We start from the raw sequence: 19,827 nt of genomic DNA, 5'->3' as shown, positions 1-19,827 counted from the left end.
ACTGACACATTTTAACACACATATACTGACACATTCTAACACACACATACTGACACATTTTAACACACACATTGGCACATTTTAACACACGCACTGTCACATTCTAACACTCCCACACGGACACATTCTAACACTCCCACACGGACACATTCTAACACTCACACATGGACACATTCTAACACTGACACATACTGACACATTTTAACACACACATACTGACACATTCTAACACACACATACTGACACATTCTAACACACACACATACTAACACATTTTAACATACACACTGGCACATTCGAACACCCACACACACTGACACATTGTCACACTCACACACACTGTCACATTCTAACACACACAGGCAGGCACATTCTAACACTGACACATACCAACACTGACACACACACACACTGACACATTCTAACACTCACCAGACTGACAGATTCTAACACTCAGACACACTCACACATCCTAACACACACAGACCAACACATTCTAACACTGACACATACTGACACATTCTAACACACACACTGACACATTCTAACACACAGACTGACACATTGTAACACACACACTGACACATTCTAACACATACACACACTGACAAATTCTAACACTCACACAAAGTGACATATTCTAACACTGACACACACACTGACACATTCTAACACACAGGCTGACATTCCAACACACAGACTCACACATCTAATGCGCACATACTGACACATTTTAACACATGCACATACTGACACATTTTAACACACACAGGCTGACACATTCTAACACTCACACACTGACACTTCTAACATCACACACTGACACTTCTAACACACACACTGACACTTCTAACACACACACTGACACTTCTAACACACACACTGACACTTCTAACACACACACTGACACTTCTAACACACACACTGACACTTCTAACACACACACTGACACTTCTAACACACACACTGACACTTCTAACACACACACTGACACTTCTAACATCACACACTGACACTTCTAACACACACACTGACACTTCTAACACCACACACTGAGACTTCTAACACCACACACTGCCACTTCTAACACACACACTGACACTTCTAACACACACACTGACACTTCTAACACACACACTGACACTTCTAACACCACACACTGACACTTCTAACACACACACTGACACTTCTAACACCACACACTGACACTTCTGGCACAGCAACAGGGACCTGGGTTCGATTCCGACCTTGGATGACTGTGTGGAGTGTGCATGTTTTCACCATGTCTTCGTGAATGTCCGCCAGGTACACCAATTTCCTCCCACAGTCCAAAGGTGTGCAGATCAGGTGGATTGGCCATGCTAAATTGCCCCCATGTCTAAAGGGTAGATGGGGTTATAGGGTTACCGTGATGGGGTGGTAATTTGGACCTAGGTAGGGTGCGCTTTTGGAGGGTCAGTGCAGACATGATGGGTTGAATGGCCTCCTTCTGCACTGTCAGGATTCTATGACTCTCTCTCAAAGAGACACTTTCACTCAGACAGACACCCTCTCTCACACACAGGCATATTCTCTTCCAGGTGTACTCACACACACTCACACAAATACTCTCACGCAGACAGACACACATGCCACACACAGATAGGAAGCAGCCTCTGGTATCTTCTTCCTACAGTTGGATAGCCAGATGGCTCACTCACCATGATGCATTTTTTCAGGTAGTTGAAGATTTTGGCCTTGAGTGTGAATTCCTCTGTCCTGACAATAGAGTAGGGGAGAGCCAGCTCCGCAAAGAAGGGTTTAAAGGCGTTTAGAGAGACAGCTTCTGATATTCCGAATCCCGCCTGTCCTGTACAGAACATACTGCCTTTCCATTCGGTGATCGAATCCGGCACAGTGAGGGGGAGAGACACACTCCCAGTGGATCTGAGACCAGGCGGAGAGAGAGTTAGAGAACAGATTAGTAGACCACACCCTCGGTACTGACCCACTGACAGTGCCGCACACCCTCAGTACTCACCCTCTAACAGTGGAACACTCCCTGAATACTGACCATTGAGAGTCATAGATGTTTACAGCATGGAAACAGGCCCTTTGGCCCAGCTGGTCCATACCACCCAGTTTCTATCTTAACAGGAAAACCTATACTGGAAAAAAGGGAAATTGCAGAGAAACAAAACAACTACTTTATGCCCGTCTTTACCAAGGAAGATACAGAAAATCTCCCAGAAATAGTGGGGAACCAAGGGACTTGTGAAAATAAGGAACTAAAAGAAATGAGCATCAGTAAAGAGGTAGTACTCAAAACATTAATTGGATTGAAGGTTGATAAATCCCCTAAACCCGATGAGCTACATCCTAGAGTGTTGAAGGAAGAGATAGTGGATGCATTGGTGGTTATCTTTCAAAATGCTTTAGGTTCCTGCACACTAGTAAGTAGCATGTGTAACCCCATTATTTAATAATGGAGGGGGAGAGAAAATGGAGAACTGCAGTCCTGTTAGATTGATGCCAGCAGCAGCAGAAATGTTAGAATAGGCTACAAAGGATGTGATAATGGGACATTTGGAAAATAATAATAGAATATCATTTGGCAGAGTCAATCTGTTGGAGATTTTTTGAGGATAGCATGGATAAAGGAGAACCAGTGGATATGGTTTATTTGGATTTTCAGAAGGCTTTTGATAAGGTCCCACACAGGAGGTTAGTAAAAAAAAAATAAGATCACATGAGATTGGGGGTAATATACTGCCATGGATTGAGAATTGGTTAACAGACAGGAAACAAGAAGTAGGAATTAATAGGTAATTCTCAGGATTATTGGGTGTTATTCATAGGTTACGGCAAGGGGTTATTGCTGGGGTCACAGCTGTTCACAACCTATCAAAAATTTGGATGTGGGGACCAAATGTAATATTCCTAAATTTGTGGATGACACAAAACTAGGGAGGAATATAAATTGCGAGGAGGAGGCAAGGAGGTTTCAAGGCATGTTGGACAAGCTACGTGAGTGGGCAAGAACATGAGAGATGGAATATAATGTGTGTAATGTTCTCCACTTTAGTAGAAAAAAGAGAAAGGCAGAGTATATCTTAAATGGTAAGAGGTTAAGAAGGGTTCATATCCAAACGATCCTAGGTATCTGTTATAACCTGCCTGCTTACCATTGGCTGGGGACTAATGACAATCCCACAATTCCTTGGGAGTATGAGCTTCCCCAATGAGGGGGGCCGAGAAATCATTAGCAGACTCCCTGCATAAATAGAGCTGGCCAGTTTGGAACCGGAGAGAGAGGAGTTTGGCAGTAAGAGAAGTTGTAGCTGCTGTTGTGTATATATGTTAATTTGTAAATAAATGTTATTTCTTTGTATTCTGAAAACTCGTGCTGGATTCTTCGTGGCCCTCACAAAAGTATCCTTATTCATGAGTCACGATAAGCTAATGTGCAGGTGCCGAAAGCAATTAGGAAGGCAAATGGTGTGTTGACCTACATTGCAAGGGGATTTGAACACAGGAGTAATGGTGTCGTTCTGAAATTTGTGTGGCGCATTGATAAGACTGTACCTGGAATATTGGGGACAGATTTGGGCCGTAATTCTCCAAAATCCCGGCCAAGTGTTGACGCTGGCATAAACACAGCTGGGCCTCCTGGCCCAGCAATTCATCGTTCTTTTAGGGGGCTAGCATGGCGCCGGAGCGCTGCGCGCTGTTCCGGCACCATAAGGTGGCCCTGCATGGCCGGCGCGGACAAATGCGCTGGCGTGCAGCAACATGTCAGGGACCTAACAGCGGACCCGCGCAGTAGGGGGTAGGCCCCCTCCAGATCGTGGCCGCCCGTTGATCGGAAGTCCCCGATCGCGGGCCTGGACCCCTTGGAGGTCCCCCCCCCCCCCCCCCCGGAGTCAGATCCCCCCCCCCCCAACCAGGACGTCCACCATGGCCATGGGTCCGAGCTCCCGGTCAGTGGTCCCCGACCACCGCCGCGGCGACCGCGCGAGCGCGATTGGCGGCAATTCTCCGGTCACCGGAGAATCGGAGGACCAGCGTCGGAGCAGCGTGGCGGGAATTCCCCGCGCCCCTGGCGATTCTCTGAGCCATCGCAGGCTCGGAGAATCCTGTCCTTGGTCTTTGTATCTAAGGAAGGATATATATACGATAGAGGGAGTGCAATGAAGGTTCACCAGGTTAATCCCTGGGATGATGAGATTGTTTTATGAAGAGAGATTGAGGAAACTGGGACTGCATAACCTAACGTTTTAAAGAGTGACAGGTGATCTCATTCAGATATACAAAATTCTTAAAGGGCTGACTGTGTAGATGCACGAAGGATGTTTTCCCTAGCTGGGGGAATGTTTTAGCCAGGAGACAGTCTCAAAATAAGTGGCGGGCCATTCAAGACAGATTAGGGGAATTTCTTCACTCGGAGGGTGGTGAATCTTTGGAATTCTCTACACCAAGGGGCTGTGGAAGCTCAATCATTGAGCATGTCCAAAACAGAAATCAATATATTTCTGAAGACCAATTACATGAGGGGATATGGGGATAACACAGGAAAGTGGTATTGAGGTAGATGATAACCATGATCTAATTGAATGACAGTGCAGGAATCCCACAGTTCTGACCTTCTGCAGTGCGGCACTCCTTCAGTACAGACCTTGTGGTAGCACAGATCTCCCTCCATACTGAACATCTGACAGTACTGAATAGCCTCCTTACTGACCTCCTAACATGCAGTACTCCCTCAGTACTGACTCCCTGACAGTGCAGCACTCCCTCAGTACTGACTCTCTGACAATGCAGCACTCCCTCAGTACTGACTCTCTGACAGTGCAGCACTCCCTCAGTACTGACTCCCTGACAGTGCAGCACTCCCTCAGTACTGACTCTCTGACAGGGCAGCGCTCCCTCAGTACTGACTCTCTGACAGTGCAGCACTCCCTCAGTACTGACTCTGACAGTGCAGCACTCCCTCAGTACTGACTCTTTGACAGTGCGGCACTCCCTCAGTACTGACTCTCGGTCTGTCTCTCTCTCTCTATGTCTGTCTGTCTCTCTCTCGGTCTGTTTCTCTCTCTGTCTGTCTCCTTCTGCAAGGTTGAATTCTGAGTGTCCATTACTCCTGTCATTCCGCGTATTGAGTTAAATAATCTCTTTGATGGAAACCCCAATTCACAGCTCCTTTCCTCTCCCAACAGCTGAAAGAAGAAGTCGTCAGTCATGGTTTTGTTGTGTTCTGTGATCCAACCTTTGCAATGATGTACACAGAACATCTAGTCATTTAACAAAAACGATGATTTATTGTTAAACACGTGGAAACATAACAAACAGATTACAATACAGAGAAAGTTACTGAATGAATTTGGTGAACTCTCCTGGAGCTACCCTATTAGCGACTGACCTGTTGTACAACTTATTACCAACTGGTGGGTATCGCTCGTCACGTGACCGATATCTGATGCCACCAGCTGTTTGGAGGTTGCGTTACTAAGTATGTACAAAACTATTCACACGCATATTACCACAGGTTTGACAGATAAAGTTATCAGATTGACTTACCCAACAGAGACCAGGTCCCAGATCCAGGTCTCGGGGAAATATTTCCGGATTTCTGTGCCTGGACTGGGTCCAGGGAGCGTACTTATATGCGGCGCACTGACCCGGAAATATTCTCCGGGAGCAGCAGGGCTATCATACGCTAGTGCAAGGCCCATGCCAGAATATTCATCTGTGAAACACAAAACGAGGAGACACAGGTTAGTTACTGATGGGGTGGGGAGACCAAGGGCAGGAGGGGGTGAAGGAGAGTGCGAGGAGACATGTATTCTGGGGGGTGGGGGTTGTGTAGTGGTGAACAGTCCCACAGTCTGGGGTGTGTGTGAGGGCCTGGGGTGTGTGTGAGGGTCTGGGGTGTGTGTGAGGGTCTGGGGTGTGTGTGAGGGTCTGGGGTGTGTGTGAGGGTCTGGGGTGTGTGTGAGGGTCTGGGGTGTGTGTGAGGGTCTGGGGTGTGTGTGAGGGCCTGGGGTGTGTGTGAGGGCCTGGGGTGTGTGTGAGGGTCTGGGGTGTGTGTGAGGGTCTGGGGTGTGTGTGAGGGCCTGGGGTGTGTGTGAGGGTCTGGGGTGTGTGTGAGGGTCTGGGGTATGTGTGAGGGTCTGGGGTGTGTGTGAGGGTCTGGGGTGTGTGTGAGGGTCTGGGGTGTGTGTGAGGGCCTGGGGTGTGTGTGAGGGTCTGGGGTGTGTGTGAGGGCCTGGGGTGTGTGTGAGGGTCTGGGGTGTGTGTGAGGGTCTGGGGTGTGTGTGAGGGTCTGGGGTGTGTGTGAGGGTCTGGGGTGTGTGTGAGGGCCTGGGGTGTGTGTGAGGGCCTGGGGTGTGTGTGAGGGCCTGGGGTTTGTGTGAGGGTCTGGGGTGTGTGTGAGGGTCTGTGGTGTGTGTGAGGGTCTGGGGTGTGTGTGAGGGCCTGGGGTGTGTGTGAGGGCCTGGGGTGTGTGTGAGGGCCTGGGGTGTGTGTGAGGGTCTGGGGTGTGTGTGAGGGTCTGGGGTGTGTGTGAGGGTCTGGGGTGTGTGTGAGGGCCTGGGGTGTGTGTGAGGGCCTGGGGTGTGTGTGAGGGTCTGGGGTGTGTGTGAGGGTCTGGGGTTTGTGTGAGGGTCTGGGGTGTGTGTGAGGGTCTGGGGTGTGTGTGAGGGCCTGGGGTGTGTGTGAGGGCCTGGGGTGTGTGTGAGGGTCTGGGGTGTGTGTGAGGGTCTGGGGTGTGTGTGAGGGTCTGGGGTGTGTGTGAGGGTCTGGGGTTTGTGTGAGGGTCTGTAGTGAAGTGGCCCATAATCTGGGTTGAATGTGGGGGACTGTGGTGAGAGGTCCCACAGTCTGGGGTCTGTGGGGGTCAGTAGTGAGGGGCTCCACGATCTGGGCTGTATATCTTGCGGAAGGGTGGGGGGGGTGTCTGTGATGAGGGGTCCCAGTTTCTGGTGATGTGTGGGAAATGGTCTGGGTTGGGGGGTCCCAGAGTATTGGGGAGGGTCTGTGTGAGGGGTCCCAAAGACTGGGGTGTGTGAGGGTCTGTGGTGATGGGCCCTAAAGTCTGAGGAGTGTCTGAGGAGGTCTGTGGTGAGGGTTCCGAGTTTGGGGTGGTGTGTGTGGGTGTGGAGTCTGGGTAGCGGGGTCCCACAGTCTGGGGAGTCTGTGTGTATGTATGTATGTGTGTGCGTATGTGTGTGCGCACGTGTGTGTGTGTGTCTGTGGTGAGGGTTCCCACAGTCTGGGGAGTGTGTCTGAGGTGGTCTGTGCTGTTGGGTCTCATAATCTGGAGGGTTTGTGGGGGTCTATGATGTGGGGTCCACAGTCTTGGGGGTCTGTGGTGAGGGTCCCAAACTCTGGGGAGGGGGAGGGAGGTCTGTGGTGAGGTGTCCACAGTCTGAGGGGTGAGGGGCTCCATGGTGAAGGGTCCCAGTCTTGGGGGTCTGTGGTGAGGGTTCCAAACTCTGGGGGGGAGGGGGGTCTGTGGTGATGGGTCCACAGTCTGAGGGATGAGGGGCTCCGTGGTGAAGGCTCCCAGTCTTTGGGGGGTGGGGGGGGGGGGGGGGGGGGAAGGGGGTCTGTGGTGAGGGGGTCGCACAATCTGGGGTGAAGGTCGATGGTCTATGATGAGGCATCTCACAGTCTGGGGGGGTGTGAGGCTATGTGGCGGGGGGTGCCAGCCTTGGGGGTTTGTGGTGAGGGATGCCACAGTCTGAGGGGTGTGAGGGTCTGTGGTGAGGGGTCCCACAATTTGTGATGTATGGGGTCTGTGGTGAGGGGTCCCATAGTCTTGGGAGTCTTTGGTGAGGAGTCCCACATTCTGGGGTAAGTATGCAGGGTCTATGGTCACACAGTCTGAGGGCTCTGAGTCTGTGTTGAGGGGTTCCACAGTCTGGAGTGTGCGTGGGGGGGTCTGTAGTGTGGGGGGGGGGGGGTCTGTAGTGGGGGGTCCCACAGTCTGGGGGGGGGGTCCCTGGTGAAGGGTTCTGATGTACATTCTCCATCCCCTCCATCTCCCCACCCTCAGTTGAAAGATCAGCACACAGAATTGTGCTCAGACTGTTAGCCGGAGTTCAGAAGATTCCCACAGGACTTACACATCATTTCTGTGCTGATCTCACATTCAATGGGTCTGTGATACTCTGTGTTCGTCAAAATCTTCAGTCCCAAATCCTGTTTGAAAGGTCAGACAAAATCATTGGAGTACAGAGAAAAAGAGAGAGGGAGAGAGAGAAAGACAAAGGGCGGAATTCTCCGCAACGGCTGACACTGTAGTGAAACCAGGAGTGTTTCACGACGACGTCGGAGGCCGCTCCTTGCCCCCTATCCCCCACCCCCCCCCCCCCCCCCCCCACCCCAGAGGAGGGCTAGGAACAGCGTTGCGGGGAACTCAGCCGCCGGGCCCCGACGCTGGCGTCAAGGCCCGGCGCGTCGAGAATGACGCGGCCGGCGGTGCCTAATGACGTCAGCTGCGCATGCGCAGGTTGGCAGGTGCCAACCCGCGCATGCGCGGTTGTCGTCTTCCCCTCCGCTGCCCCGCAAGACGTGGCAGCTTGATCTGGCGGGGCGGCAGAGGGGAAAGAGTGCGTAGAGAGCATCCTATCTGGCTGTATTACAGCTTGGCGTGGCAATTGCTCGGTCCAAGATCGCAAGAAACTGCAGAGTGTGGTGAACTCAGCCCAACGCATCACACAAGCTTGCCATCCTCCCATTGATTCTGTCTACACCTCCCGCTGCCTCAGGAAGGCAGACAGCATTGTCAGGAACCCCTTGCGCCCAGGCTTTGCCCTCATCCAGACCCTTCCATCAGGCAGAAGATACGGAAGTCTGAAGACCTGCACATCCAGACATAGGAACAGCTTCTTCCCCACAGCTACTAGACTCCTCAACAACTCTCCCTTGGTCTGATCTGTTTCGTGAAAGAACACTAGACATGACACTCTATGCTGCTCTTGTTTGGCCTTGTTCCACACTGTAACCAATCACTAGTTGTTGATGTACCATTGTCAATGTACTCTGTTGATTATTCTTTTGTCTACTATGTACTATGTACCTGTCCGCAGAAAAATAGTTTGGTACATGTGACAATAAATATCAATCAATCAATCAATCAGAGGACACCATCTCAGACTAAAGGGACATTCTTTTAAAACTGAGATGAGAAGGAATTTCTTCAGCCCGAGGGTGGTGAATCTGTGGAACACTTTACCACAGAAGGCTGTGGAGGCAAAATCATTGAGTGTCTTTAAGACAGAGATAGATAGGTTCTTGATTAATAAGAGGATCAGGGGTTATGGGGAAAAGGCAGAAGAATGGGGATGAGAAAATATCAGCCATGATTGAAGCGGAGCAGACTCGATGGGCCGAGTGGCCTAATTCTGCTCCTATGTCTTATGGTCTAATACATCCCTGCTGGTTGGACATGACATGATCTGTAGTGAGGTGAGCAGAGTGTTTGTGAGGGCTTTCAGTTCTTCTCTTTGACTTGTATAAGCAACACCCGTCTGAATAAACCTTGTATTGTGTTTTAAAGGGTGTGGCACCTCCACACTTTTTCTCTTTGCAGCAATTTAAGAATCTAACAGGAATAATCTCTGGGTTAATTGCCGTAGGACAACTCCGATCAGGGAGATTAATGCATGGCTCAAAGACTGGTGTGGAAGAAGTGGGCTCCAGTTCATGGGACACTGGCATCAGTACTGGGAAGAGTGTGATCTGTACTGTTGAATGGCAACACCTGAACTGTACTGGAACTGTTGTTCTAGCAAGCTGTATAACTTGGGAATTAGAGAGTGTTTTAATCTGAACTGAGAGGCAAGATATCAAACTTCAGAAGATGTGGGAAATCAAATAGTAGAGACAAGACAAGAGAGGAAGGTATTAATAGAGGAAATGAGAAACAGACGGTGATAAGGAAGGGACAGAGATTACAAATCTAAGTAAACCGGCTGGTAAGGTTAGACCTTACAACAATAATAAAACGATAAACCCAAGGGTCTGTATCTAAACTCACAGCATTCGAAACAAAATGAACTCATCGCGCAAATAACAATGAATAATTGCAATCCAATAGCCATTGCAGAGACTTTGCTAAAGGGTGACATAGACTGGGACTTGAATATTTAAGGCTATGTGACATTTAGTAATGACAGGAAGTTAATAAAAATTGGAGGGGTGACTGTTAATTAATGACTGTTTTAGAGACGCGCGTATAAAGGAATATTGGTGATCATGGGTGAATTTAATCTTCACATAGATTGGGCAAATCAAATTAGCCGCAATGCAGTAGAGGAGGAATTCCTGGAGTGTATACGGGATGGTTTTCTTGACCGATACGTGGAGGAATCAATTAGAGAGCAGGCCATCTTAGACTGGGTACTGTGTAATGAGAAGTGAATCATTGCCAATATGGATGTGTGAGACCCCTTGAGGGTGAGCGACCATAACATGATAGAATTTTTCATCAAGATGGAGAGTGAAGTAGTTGATTCGGAGACTAGGGTGCTGAATCTTAATAAAGGGAACTATGAAGGTATGAGGCGTAAGTTAGCCTTGATAGATTGGGGAGAGTTTCTTAAAGGGATGACAGTAGACAGACAATGGCAAACATTCAAGGAACACATAGGGGAACTACAGCAACTGTTCATTCCTGTTTGGTACAAAAGCAAAGGGGGTAAGAGGGCCAATCCATGGCTTATAAAGGAAATTAGAAATAGTATCTGATCCAAGGAAGAAGCATACAGATTGGCCAAGAAGAATAATAGGTTTGAGGATTGGGAGCATTCAGCGAAGGACGAAGGGATTGATTAAGAAGGGGAAAGAATAGTATGAAAGGAAGCTGGCAGGGAACATAAAGACTGACACTAAGAGTTTCTATAGTTGTGTGAAGATAACTAGATTGGTAAAGAGAAATGTAGGCCCTCTGTAGACAGAAACAGGGGAATGCATAATAAGGGACAAAGAAATGGCTGAGCAATTGAATACATACTTTGGTTCTGTCTTCACAAAGAGGACACAAATCAGATACCAGAAATGTTGGAGAATGAAAGGTTTAGTGAGAGGGAAGAACTGAGGGAGATCAATATTAGTAGGGAAATAGTTCTGGGAAAATTGATGGGATTGAAGGCGGATAAATCCCCAGGGCCTGAGAATCTGCATCGTAGAGTGCTTAAGGAGGTGGCTCTAGAAATAGTGGATGCATTGGTGGTCATCTTCCGGGATTCTATAGACTCTGGAACAGTCCCTGCAGATTGGAGGGTAGCTCACGTCACTCCGATATTCAAAAAGGGAAGTACAGAGAAAGCAGGGAATTATAGACCAGTGAGCCTAACATCAGTAGTGGGGAAAATTCTAGAATTCATTATCAAAGACTTTATAGCGGAACATTTGGAAAGCAGTGGCAGGATCAGTCGGAGTCAGCATGGATTTGTGAAGGGCAAATTATGCTTGACAAATCTGTTGGAATTCTTTGAAGATGTAACCAGTAAAGTTGACAAGGGGGAGCCAGTCGATGTGGTACATTTGGACTTTTAGAAGGCATTTGACAAAGTCCCGCATAAGAGATTATTGTGCAAAATTAAAGTGCATGGGATTGGGGGAAATGTATTGAGGTGGATAAAAAACTGTTTGGCAGAGAGGAAACAAAGAGTAGGAATTATCAGTCCTTTTCAAATTGCCAGGCAGTAACTAGTGGGGTGCCACAGGGATCGTTGCTGAGACTCCAGCTATTCACAATATATATGAATGATTTGGATGAGGGAACAAAATGTAACATCTCAAAGTTTGCAGATGATACCAAATTAGGTGGGAGGGCGAACTGTAACGAGGATGCAGAGATCCTACTGCATGATCTGGACAGGTTGGGCGAGTGGGCAAATCAATGGCAGATGCAGTATAATTTGGATAAGTGTGAGGTTATTCACTTCGGAAGCAAAAACTGGAAGACAGATTTGCCCTGAATGGTTTTAAATTGGGAGAGGGTGTGTGCAGCGGGACCTTGGTGTAAAGAAGGCTAATGGTATGTTGGCCTTCATTGCGAGAGGTTTCGAGTATAGAAGCAGGAATGTGTTGCTGCAATTATACAGGACCTTGGTGAGGCCACATCTGGAGTATTGTGTGCAGTTTTGGTCTCCTTCTCTGATGAAGGATGTTCTTGCTCTCGAGGGAGTGCAGCGATGGTTTACCAGACTGATTCCAGGGATGGCGGGACTGTCATACGAGGAGAGATTGACTAGGTTGGGATTGTTCTCGCTGGAGTTCAGAACAATATGGGGGGGGATCTCATAAAGACGTATAAAATTCTAACAGGACTAGACAGGAAGACGCAGGGAAGATGTTACCAATGGTGGGTGTGTCCAGAACCAAGGGTCACAGTCTGAGGATTCAGGGTAAACCATTTCGGACAGTGATGAGGAGATATTTCTTCACCCAAAGAGTGGTGAGCCTGTGGCATTCATTAACACAGGAAATAGTTGATGCTAAAACATTGAATATATTAAAGAGGTGGCTAAATATAGCTCCTGGGGAGAATGGGATCAAAGGCTATGGGGAGAAAGCAGGATTAGGCTATTGAGTTGGATGATCAGCCATGATCGTGATGAATGGCGGAGGAGGCTTTGAGGGCCAAACGGCCTCCTCCTACTCGTATCTTCTATGTCTCTATGTATGTATGTATTAGCACATTACTGAGGGGACATTCAGGAAATCAAGATGGAGAAGCAGTTTGCATTGAGATGACAAATGATAAATCAAGAAGTCTCTTGTGGGAGTGGCTTCAGGCCCTCTAATTGCAACTACATGGTAAGACTGAGTATAAAATAAGTGATAATGGGAGCTTGTCAGAAAGATATGGCAATAATCATGGGGGATTTTAACCTACATATAGATTAGAAAAATGAGATGTGTAAAGGTAGCATGGATAAGGATGGTTTTCGGGATAGATTTTTAGAACAGCACATTCTGGAGCCAATCAGAGGGCAGCCTATATTAGAACTGGAATTGTGAGATAAGATTAATTGCTAATCCCATAGTGAAGGCACCCCTAGGCAGCAGCGATCATAATATGATTGAATTTTACATTCTCTCGGGAGAGAAGAGAAAGTCTCAGGCTAATATTTTAAACTTAAAGAGGGGCAATTATGAGGGTATGAAAGCAGAGCTAGCTAGAGTGAACTGGCAAAGATGCTTATGGGATAGATCAATAGAGGTCCGAGCCTGACAGTTAAAGAGATATTCTAGAATAGACACATTCAAATGAGAATGAAACATCCCAAGGGAAGGACCATAATCTGGGGTTAACAAGAAAAAGTTAGAATGTTTCAAGTGAGCATTGGTCTTAGATAAAGTGCATTGGAGGAATTGACAATGGAAAGTAGGGCGATGGCAGATGAATTTAACAGGTATTTTTCATCGTTCTTTGCTATCCAGGGCACAGCAACATCCCAATAATAGCTGCAAATTAGGAAATGGGAGGGAGGGAGGAACTTTGGAAAATTACAATTATCAGGGAAATGGTATTGAGAAAATTACTGGAGCTGAGGGCTGACAAATCCTCTGGTCCAGATGAACTTCCCGCTAAGATCTTTAATGAAGTAGCTGATGAAATAGTTGATGCATTGATTTCAATTTGGCAAAATTCCCCATATTCAGGGAAGGTTCCATTAGATTGGAAAATAGAAATGCAACTCCTTTCTTCCAAAAGGTAGGGAGACAGAAAATAGGAAACTACAGACCAGTTAGCCTAACTCTGTCATTGGGAAAATGCTAAGATGCTTTTGTTAAAGATGCTATGTCAGGGCACTTGGAAAAATTCAAGGTAATAAGGCAAAGTCAACATGGTTTTGTGAAAGGGAAATAATGTTAAACCAATGTATTGGAGTTCTTTTCAAGAGTCACATGAATGATAAAGGGGATCTGGTGCATGTGTTGAACTTAGATTTCCAGAAGGCATTTGAAAAGATGCCACAACACAGGTTATTGGATAAAATAAAAGCTCATAGTGCGGGAGGATGGATTGAGGATTGGCTAGCTAACAGGAAACAGTGAATTGCTATAAAGGGTCTTTTTCAGGTTGGCAGGATGCGACAAGTTGTGTGCCACAGGGATCACTGCTGGGGCCTCAACTTTTTATTATTTATACAAATGACTTGGATGAAGCGATTGTTACATTTACCGACAGCACAAAGGTAGTTAGGAAAATAAATTATAAAGAGACTGTGAGTAGGTCACAAAGCGATATAAGACAGGTTAAGTAAGTGAGCAAAGATCTGGCAAACGGAATATAATGTGAGCAAATGTGAAATTGCCCATTATGTCAGGAAGAATAAAGCTTATTATCTAAATGGTGAGAGATTGCAGATTTCTGAGGGGCAGAGAGATCTGGTTGCCCTCGTGCATGAATTACAAAAGGTTAGTATACAGGTACAACAAGTATTTAGGAAAGCTGACAGTGAGCTCTGCTCACGAGAAGTGGGAGAGAGCAAATCCACATTCGGAGTGAGGGCAGCACAGTAGCATTGTGGATAGCACAATTGCTTCACAGCTCCAGGGTCCCAGGTTCGATTCTAGCTTGGGTCACTGTCTGTGTGGAGTCTGCACGTCCTCCCCGTGTGTGCGTGGGTTTCCTCCGGGTGCTCCGGTTTCCTCCCACAGTCCAAAGATGTGCAGGTTAGGTGGATTGTCCATGTTAAATTGCCCTTCGTGTCCAAAATTGCCCGTAGTGTTGGGTGGGGTTACTGGGTTATGGGGATAGGGTGGAGGTGTTGACCTTGGGTAGGGTGCTCTTTCCAAGAGCCGGTGCAGACTCGATGGGCCGACTGGCCTCCTTCTGTACTGTAAATTCTATGATAGCTATGAAGCCAGAGTGAGTGCGGGTATCGGGAATTCGAAACAGAGTGAGAATTGAATTGATACGTTTTCCCTTTTTTTAAAAGTTCAGTAGCCCAGTTAAAAGGTTAATAAGGAGCTGACTCACCAAAATAACTGAGTTGCAGTTTGCTGTCAATCATCTGAAATCTCATTACAACTCAATAAGTGCTGATTACGTACTTTTGAAGTTTAACTTGTATGCGAGTCATCTGAGTATTTTCAGCCCTTTTTTCGAAAGGGGCTTCAAAGCGCACTGGTATGCGTACAAGCAGTGGGGGGAGCATTTCCACATTCAAAGTGAAACACAGCCAGAGTGAGTGTGGGTATCGGGAATTTGAAACGGAGAGGTAATTTGGTGCATGGAGGTGTGTTTGATCTGAAAGTGACCCAAGGAGTTTGAGTAAAGGCAAGCAACCAGCAGAGGGCAGCATAGCAGAGCTACTGATCAGCTGTTCTGGGGAAATTTGCATACGTGCAGTGCGGTCAGCCTAAGTTGAAGGTGAACCTGCGAAGAAGACCCAAGGAGTTTGAGTAAAGGCAAGCAACCAGCAGAGGGCAGCATAGCAGAGCTACTGATCAGCTGTTCTGGGGAAATTTGCATACGTGCAGTGCGGTCAGCCTAAGTTGAAGGTGAACCTGCGAAGAAGACCCAAGGAGTTTGAGTAAAGGCAAGCAACCAGCAGAGGGCAGCATAGCAGAGCTACTGATCAGCTGTTCTGGGGAAATTTGCATACGTGCAGTGCGGTCAGCCTAAGTTGAAGGTGGTTTGTGGAGGGGCTGTTGGCAAGTGACAGTTAAACCCGAAACACTTTGTGAGTGTTTCCCACCCTACCTCCTCCTCTAACCAACCCCCCCACCCCACGGTGGTTGGGAAGCGGGAGCAGGGGCCTGTCGTGAAGGTGAGTGAGTGCCTTTAAATTTGCTTACCTTTCAGCGGGATCAGGGTTTGAGGTAATATCAGGTAAGCTCTTCCTTTCTTTTTATTTTTCTTGTTTTTTTTTTTAATCTAGAGGGGATGTCAGGGAAGGCAGTACAATGCTCCTCCTGCAGAATGTTTGAGGTGAGGGACGCCGTCAGTGTCCCTGCTGATTTCATCTGTGGGAAGTGCACCCAACTCCAGCTCCTCAAAAACCGTGTTAGGGACCTGGAGCTTGAGCTGGATGAACTTCGGATCATTCGGGAGGCAGAGGGGGTCATAGATAGGAGCTTCAGGGAAGTAGTTACACCAAAGACTGGAGATAGATGGGTAACTGTAAGAGGGACTGGGAAGAAGCAGTCAGTGCAGGGACCCCCTGCGGTCGTTCCCCTGAGTAACAAGTATACCGTTTTGGATACTTGTGGGGGGGACGACTTACCAGGGGTAAGCCATGGGGTACGGGCCTCTGGCACGGAGTCTGTCCCTGTTGCTCAGAAGGGAAGGGGGGAAAGGAGTAGAACATTAGTAATTGGGGACTCAATAGTCAGGGGCACAGATAGGAGATTTTGTGGGAGCGAGAGAGACTCACGTTTGGTATGTTGCCTCCCAGGTGCAAGGGTACGTGATGTCTCGGATCGTGTTTTCCGGGTCCTTAAGGGGGAGGGGGAGCAGCCCCAAGTCATAGTCCACATTGGCACTAACGACATAGGTAGGAAAGGGGACAAGGATGTCAGGCAGGCCTTTAGGGAGCTAGGATGGAAGCTCAGAGCGAGAACAAACAGAGTTGTTATCTCTGGGTTGTTGCCCGTGCCACGTGATAGTGAGATGAGGAATAGGGAGAGAGAGCAATTAAACACGTGGCTACAGGGATGGTGCAGGCGGGAGGGATTCAGATTTCTGGATAACTGGGGCTCTTTCTGGGGAAGGTGGGACCTCTATAGACAGGATGGTCTACATCTGAACCTGAGGGGCACCAATATCCTGGGGGGGAGATTTGTTAGTACTCTTTGGGGGGGTTTAAACTAATTCAGCAGGGGCATGGGAACCTGGATTGTAGTTTTGGGGTGCGAGAGATTGAGAGTAGAGAGGTCAGGAGCACAGTTTTGACTTCGCAGGAGGGCGGCAGTGTTCAGGTCTGTGGTTTGAAGTGTGTCTATTTCAATGCCAGGAGTATACGAAATAAGGTAGGGGAACTGGCAGCATGGGTTGGTACCTGGGACTTCGATGTTGTGGCCATTTCAGAAACATGGATAGAGCAGGGACAGGAATGGTTGTTGCAGGTTCCGGGGTTTAGGTGCTTTAGTAAGGTCAGAGAAGGGGGCAAAAGAGGGGGAGGTGTGGCGCTGCTAGTCAAGGACAGTATTACGGTGGTAGAAAGGATGCAAGATGGGGACTCTTCTTCCGAGGTAGTATGGGCTGAGGTTAGAAACAGGAAAGGAGAGGTCACCCTGTTGGGAGTTTTCTATAGGCCACCTAATAGTTCTAGAGATGTAGAGGAAAGGATGGCGAAGATGATTCTGGAAAAGAGCGAAAGTAACAGGGTAGTTGTTATGGGAGACTTTAACTTTCCTAATATTGACTGGAAAAGATATAGTTCGAGTACATTGGATGGGTCGTTCTTTGTACAATGTGTGCAGGAGGGTTTTCTGACACAATATGTTAACAGGCCAACAAGAGGTGAGGCCACTTTGGATTTGGTTTTGGGTAATGAACCAGGCCAGGTGTTAGATCTGGAGGTAGGTGAACACTTTGGAGACAGTGACCACAATTCGGTGACCTTTACGTTAGTGATGGAAAGGGATAAGTATACCCCGCAGAGCAAGAGTTATAGCTGGGGGAAGGGCAATTATGATGCCATTAGACATGACTTAGGATGTGTTGGTTGGAGAAGTAGGCTGCAAGGGTTGGGCACACTGGATATGTGGAGCTTGTTCAAGGAACAGCTATTGCATGTTCTTGATAAGTACGTACCAGTCAGGCAGGGAGGAAGGGGTCGAGCGAGGGAACCGTGGTTTACCAAAGAAGTGGAATCTCTTGTTAAGAGGAAGAAGGAGGCCTATGTGAAGATGAGGCGTGAAGTTTCAGTTGGGGCGCTTGATAGTTACAAGGAAGCGAGGAAGGATCTAAAGAGAGAGCTGAGACGAGCAAGGAGGGGACATGAGAAGTCTTTGGCAGGTAGGATCAAGGAAAACCCAAAAGCTTTCTATAGGTATGTCAGGAATAAAAGAATGACTAGGGTAAGAGTAGGGCCAGTCAAGGACAGTGGTGGGAAGTTGTGTGTGGAGGCTGAGGAGATAAGCGAGATACTAAATGAATACTTTTCGTCAGTATTCACTCAAGAAAAAGATAATATTGTGGAGGAGAATGCTGAGACCCAGGCTATTAGAATAGATGGCATTGAGGTGCGTAGGGAAGAAGTGTTGGCAATTCTGGACAAGGTGAAAATAGATAAGTCCCCGGGGCCGGATGGGATTTATCCTAGGATTCTCTGGGAAGCCAGGGAAGAGATTGCTGAGCCTTTGGCTTTGATTTTTAGGTCATCATTGGCTACAGGAATAGTGCCAGAGGACTGGAGGATAGCAAATGTGGTCCCTTTGTTCAAGAAGGGGAGTAGAGATAACCCCGGTAACTATAGGCCGGTGAGCCTAACGTCTGTGGTGGGTAAAGTCTTGGAGAGGATTATAAAAGATACGATTTATAATCATCTAGATAGGAATAATATGATTAGGGATAGTCAGCATGGTTTTGTGAAGGGTAGGTCATGCCTCACAAACCTTATCGAGTTCTTTGAGAAGGTGACTGAACAGGTAGACGAGGGTAGAGCAGTTGATGTGGTGTATATGGATTTCAGTAAAGCGTTTGATAAGGTTCCCCATGGTCGGCTATTGCAGAAAATACGGAGGCTGGGGATTGAGGGTGATTTAGAGATGTGGATCAGAAATTGGCTAGTTGAAAGAAGACAGAGAGTGGTAGTTGATGGGAAATGTTCAGAATGGAGTGCAGTTACGAGTGGCGTACCACAAGGATCTGTTCTGGGGCCGTTGCTGTTTGTCATTTTTATAAATGACCTAGAGGAGGGCGCAGAAGGATGGGTGAGTAAATTTGCAGACGACACTAAAGTCGGTGGAGTTGTCGACAGTGCGGAAGGATGTTGCAGGTTACAGAGGGACATAGATAAGCTGCAGAGCTGGGCTGAGAGGTGGCAAATGGAGTTTAATGTGGAGAAGTGTGAGGTGATTCACTTTGGAAAGAATAACAGGAATGCGGAATATTTGGCTAATGGTAAAATTCTTGGTAGTGTGGATGAGCAGAGGGATCTCGCTGTCCATGTACATAGATCCCTGAAAGTTGCCACCCAGGTTGATAGGGTTGTGAAGAAGGCCTATGGTGTGTTGGCCTTTATTGGTAGAGGGATTGAGTTCCGGAGCCATGAGGTCATGATGCAGCTGTACCAAACTCTGGTACGGCCGCATTTGGAGTATTGCGTACAGTTCTGGTCGCCTCATTATAGGAAGGACGTGGAAGCTTTGGAACGGGTGCAGAGGAGATTTACCAGGATGTTGCCTGGTATGGAGGGAAAATCTTATGAGGAAAGGCTGATGGACTTGAGGTTGTTTTCGTTAGAGAGAAGAAGGTTAAGAGGTGACTTAATAGAGGCATACAAAATGATCAGAGGGTTAGATAGGGTGGACAGCGAGAGCCTTCTCCCGCGGATGGAGGTGGCTAGCACGAGGGGACATAGCCTTAAATTGAGGGGTAATAGATATAGGACAGAGGTCAGAGGTGGGTTTTTTACGCAAAGAGTGGTGAGGCCGTGGAATGCCCTACCTGCAACAGTAGTGAACTCGCCAACATTGAGGGCATTTAAAAATTTATTGGACAAGCATATGGATGATAAGGGCATAGTGTAGGTTAGATGGCCTTTAGTTTTTTTTTCCATGTCGGTGCAACATCGAGGGCCGAAGGGCCTGTACTGCGCTGTATCGTTCTATAGGAACGGGCAATTTGGAGCTAATAGAAAGGATGGAACTGATAAC

General features: G+C 47.7%; 1 protein-coding gene across 1 annotated transcript in view; it reads right to left on the bottom strand.

Annotated features, from left to right (window-relative positions):
* The window catches only part of LOC119951034 (pregnancy zone protein-like), a 151,126-nt gene that overhangs the window by 58,483 nt on the left and 72,816 nt on the right, over positions 1 to 19,827 (bottom strand). The window contains exons 18-20 of the mRNA XM_038774068.1: positions 8,106 to 8,181; positions 5,557 to 5,725; positions 1,701 to 1,926 (exon numbers count right to left, since the gene is read on the bottom strand). Of these exons, the coding sequence (XP_038629996.1) occupies positions 1,701 to 1,926; positions 5,557 to 5,725; positions 8,106 to 8,181 (471 nt within the window). The remainder of the gene's footprint in view (positions 1 to 1,700; positions 1,927 to 5,556; positions 5,726 to 8,105; positions 8,182 to 19,827) is intronic.

This window comes from Scyliorhinus canicula, chromosome 16 (genome assembly GCF_902713615.1).
Source record: "Scyliorhinus canicula chromosome 16, sScyCan1.1, whole genome shotgun sequence".
NCBI lineage: Eukaryota > Metazoa > Chordata > Chondrichthyes > Carcharhiniformes > Scyliorhinidae > Scyliorhinus > Scyliorhinus canicula.
This window is presented reverse-complemented; position numbering and strand designations above follow the sequence as displayed.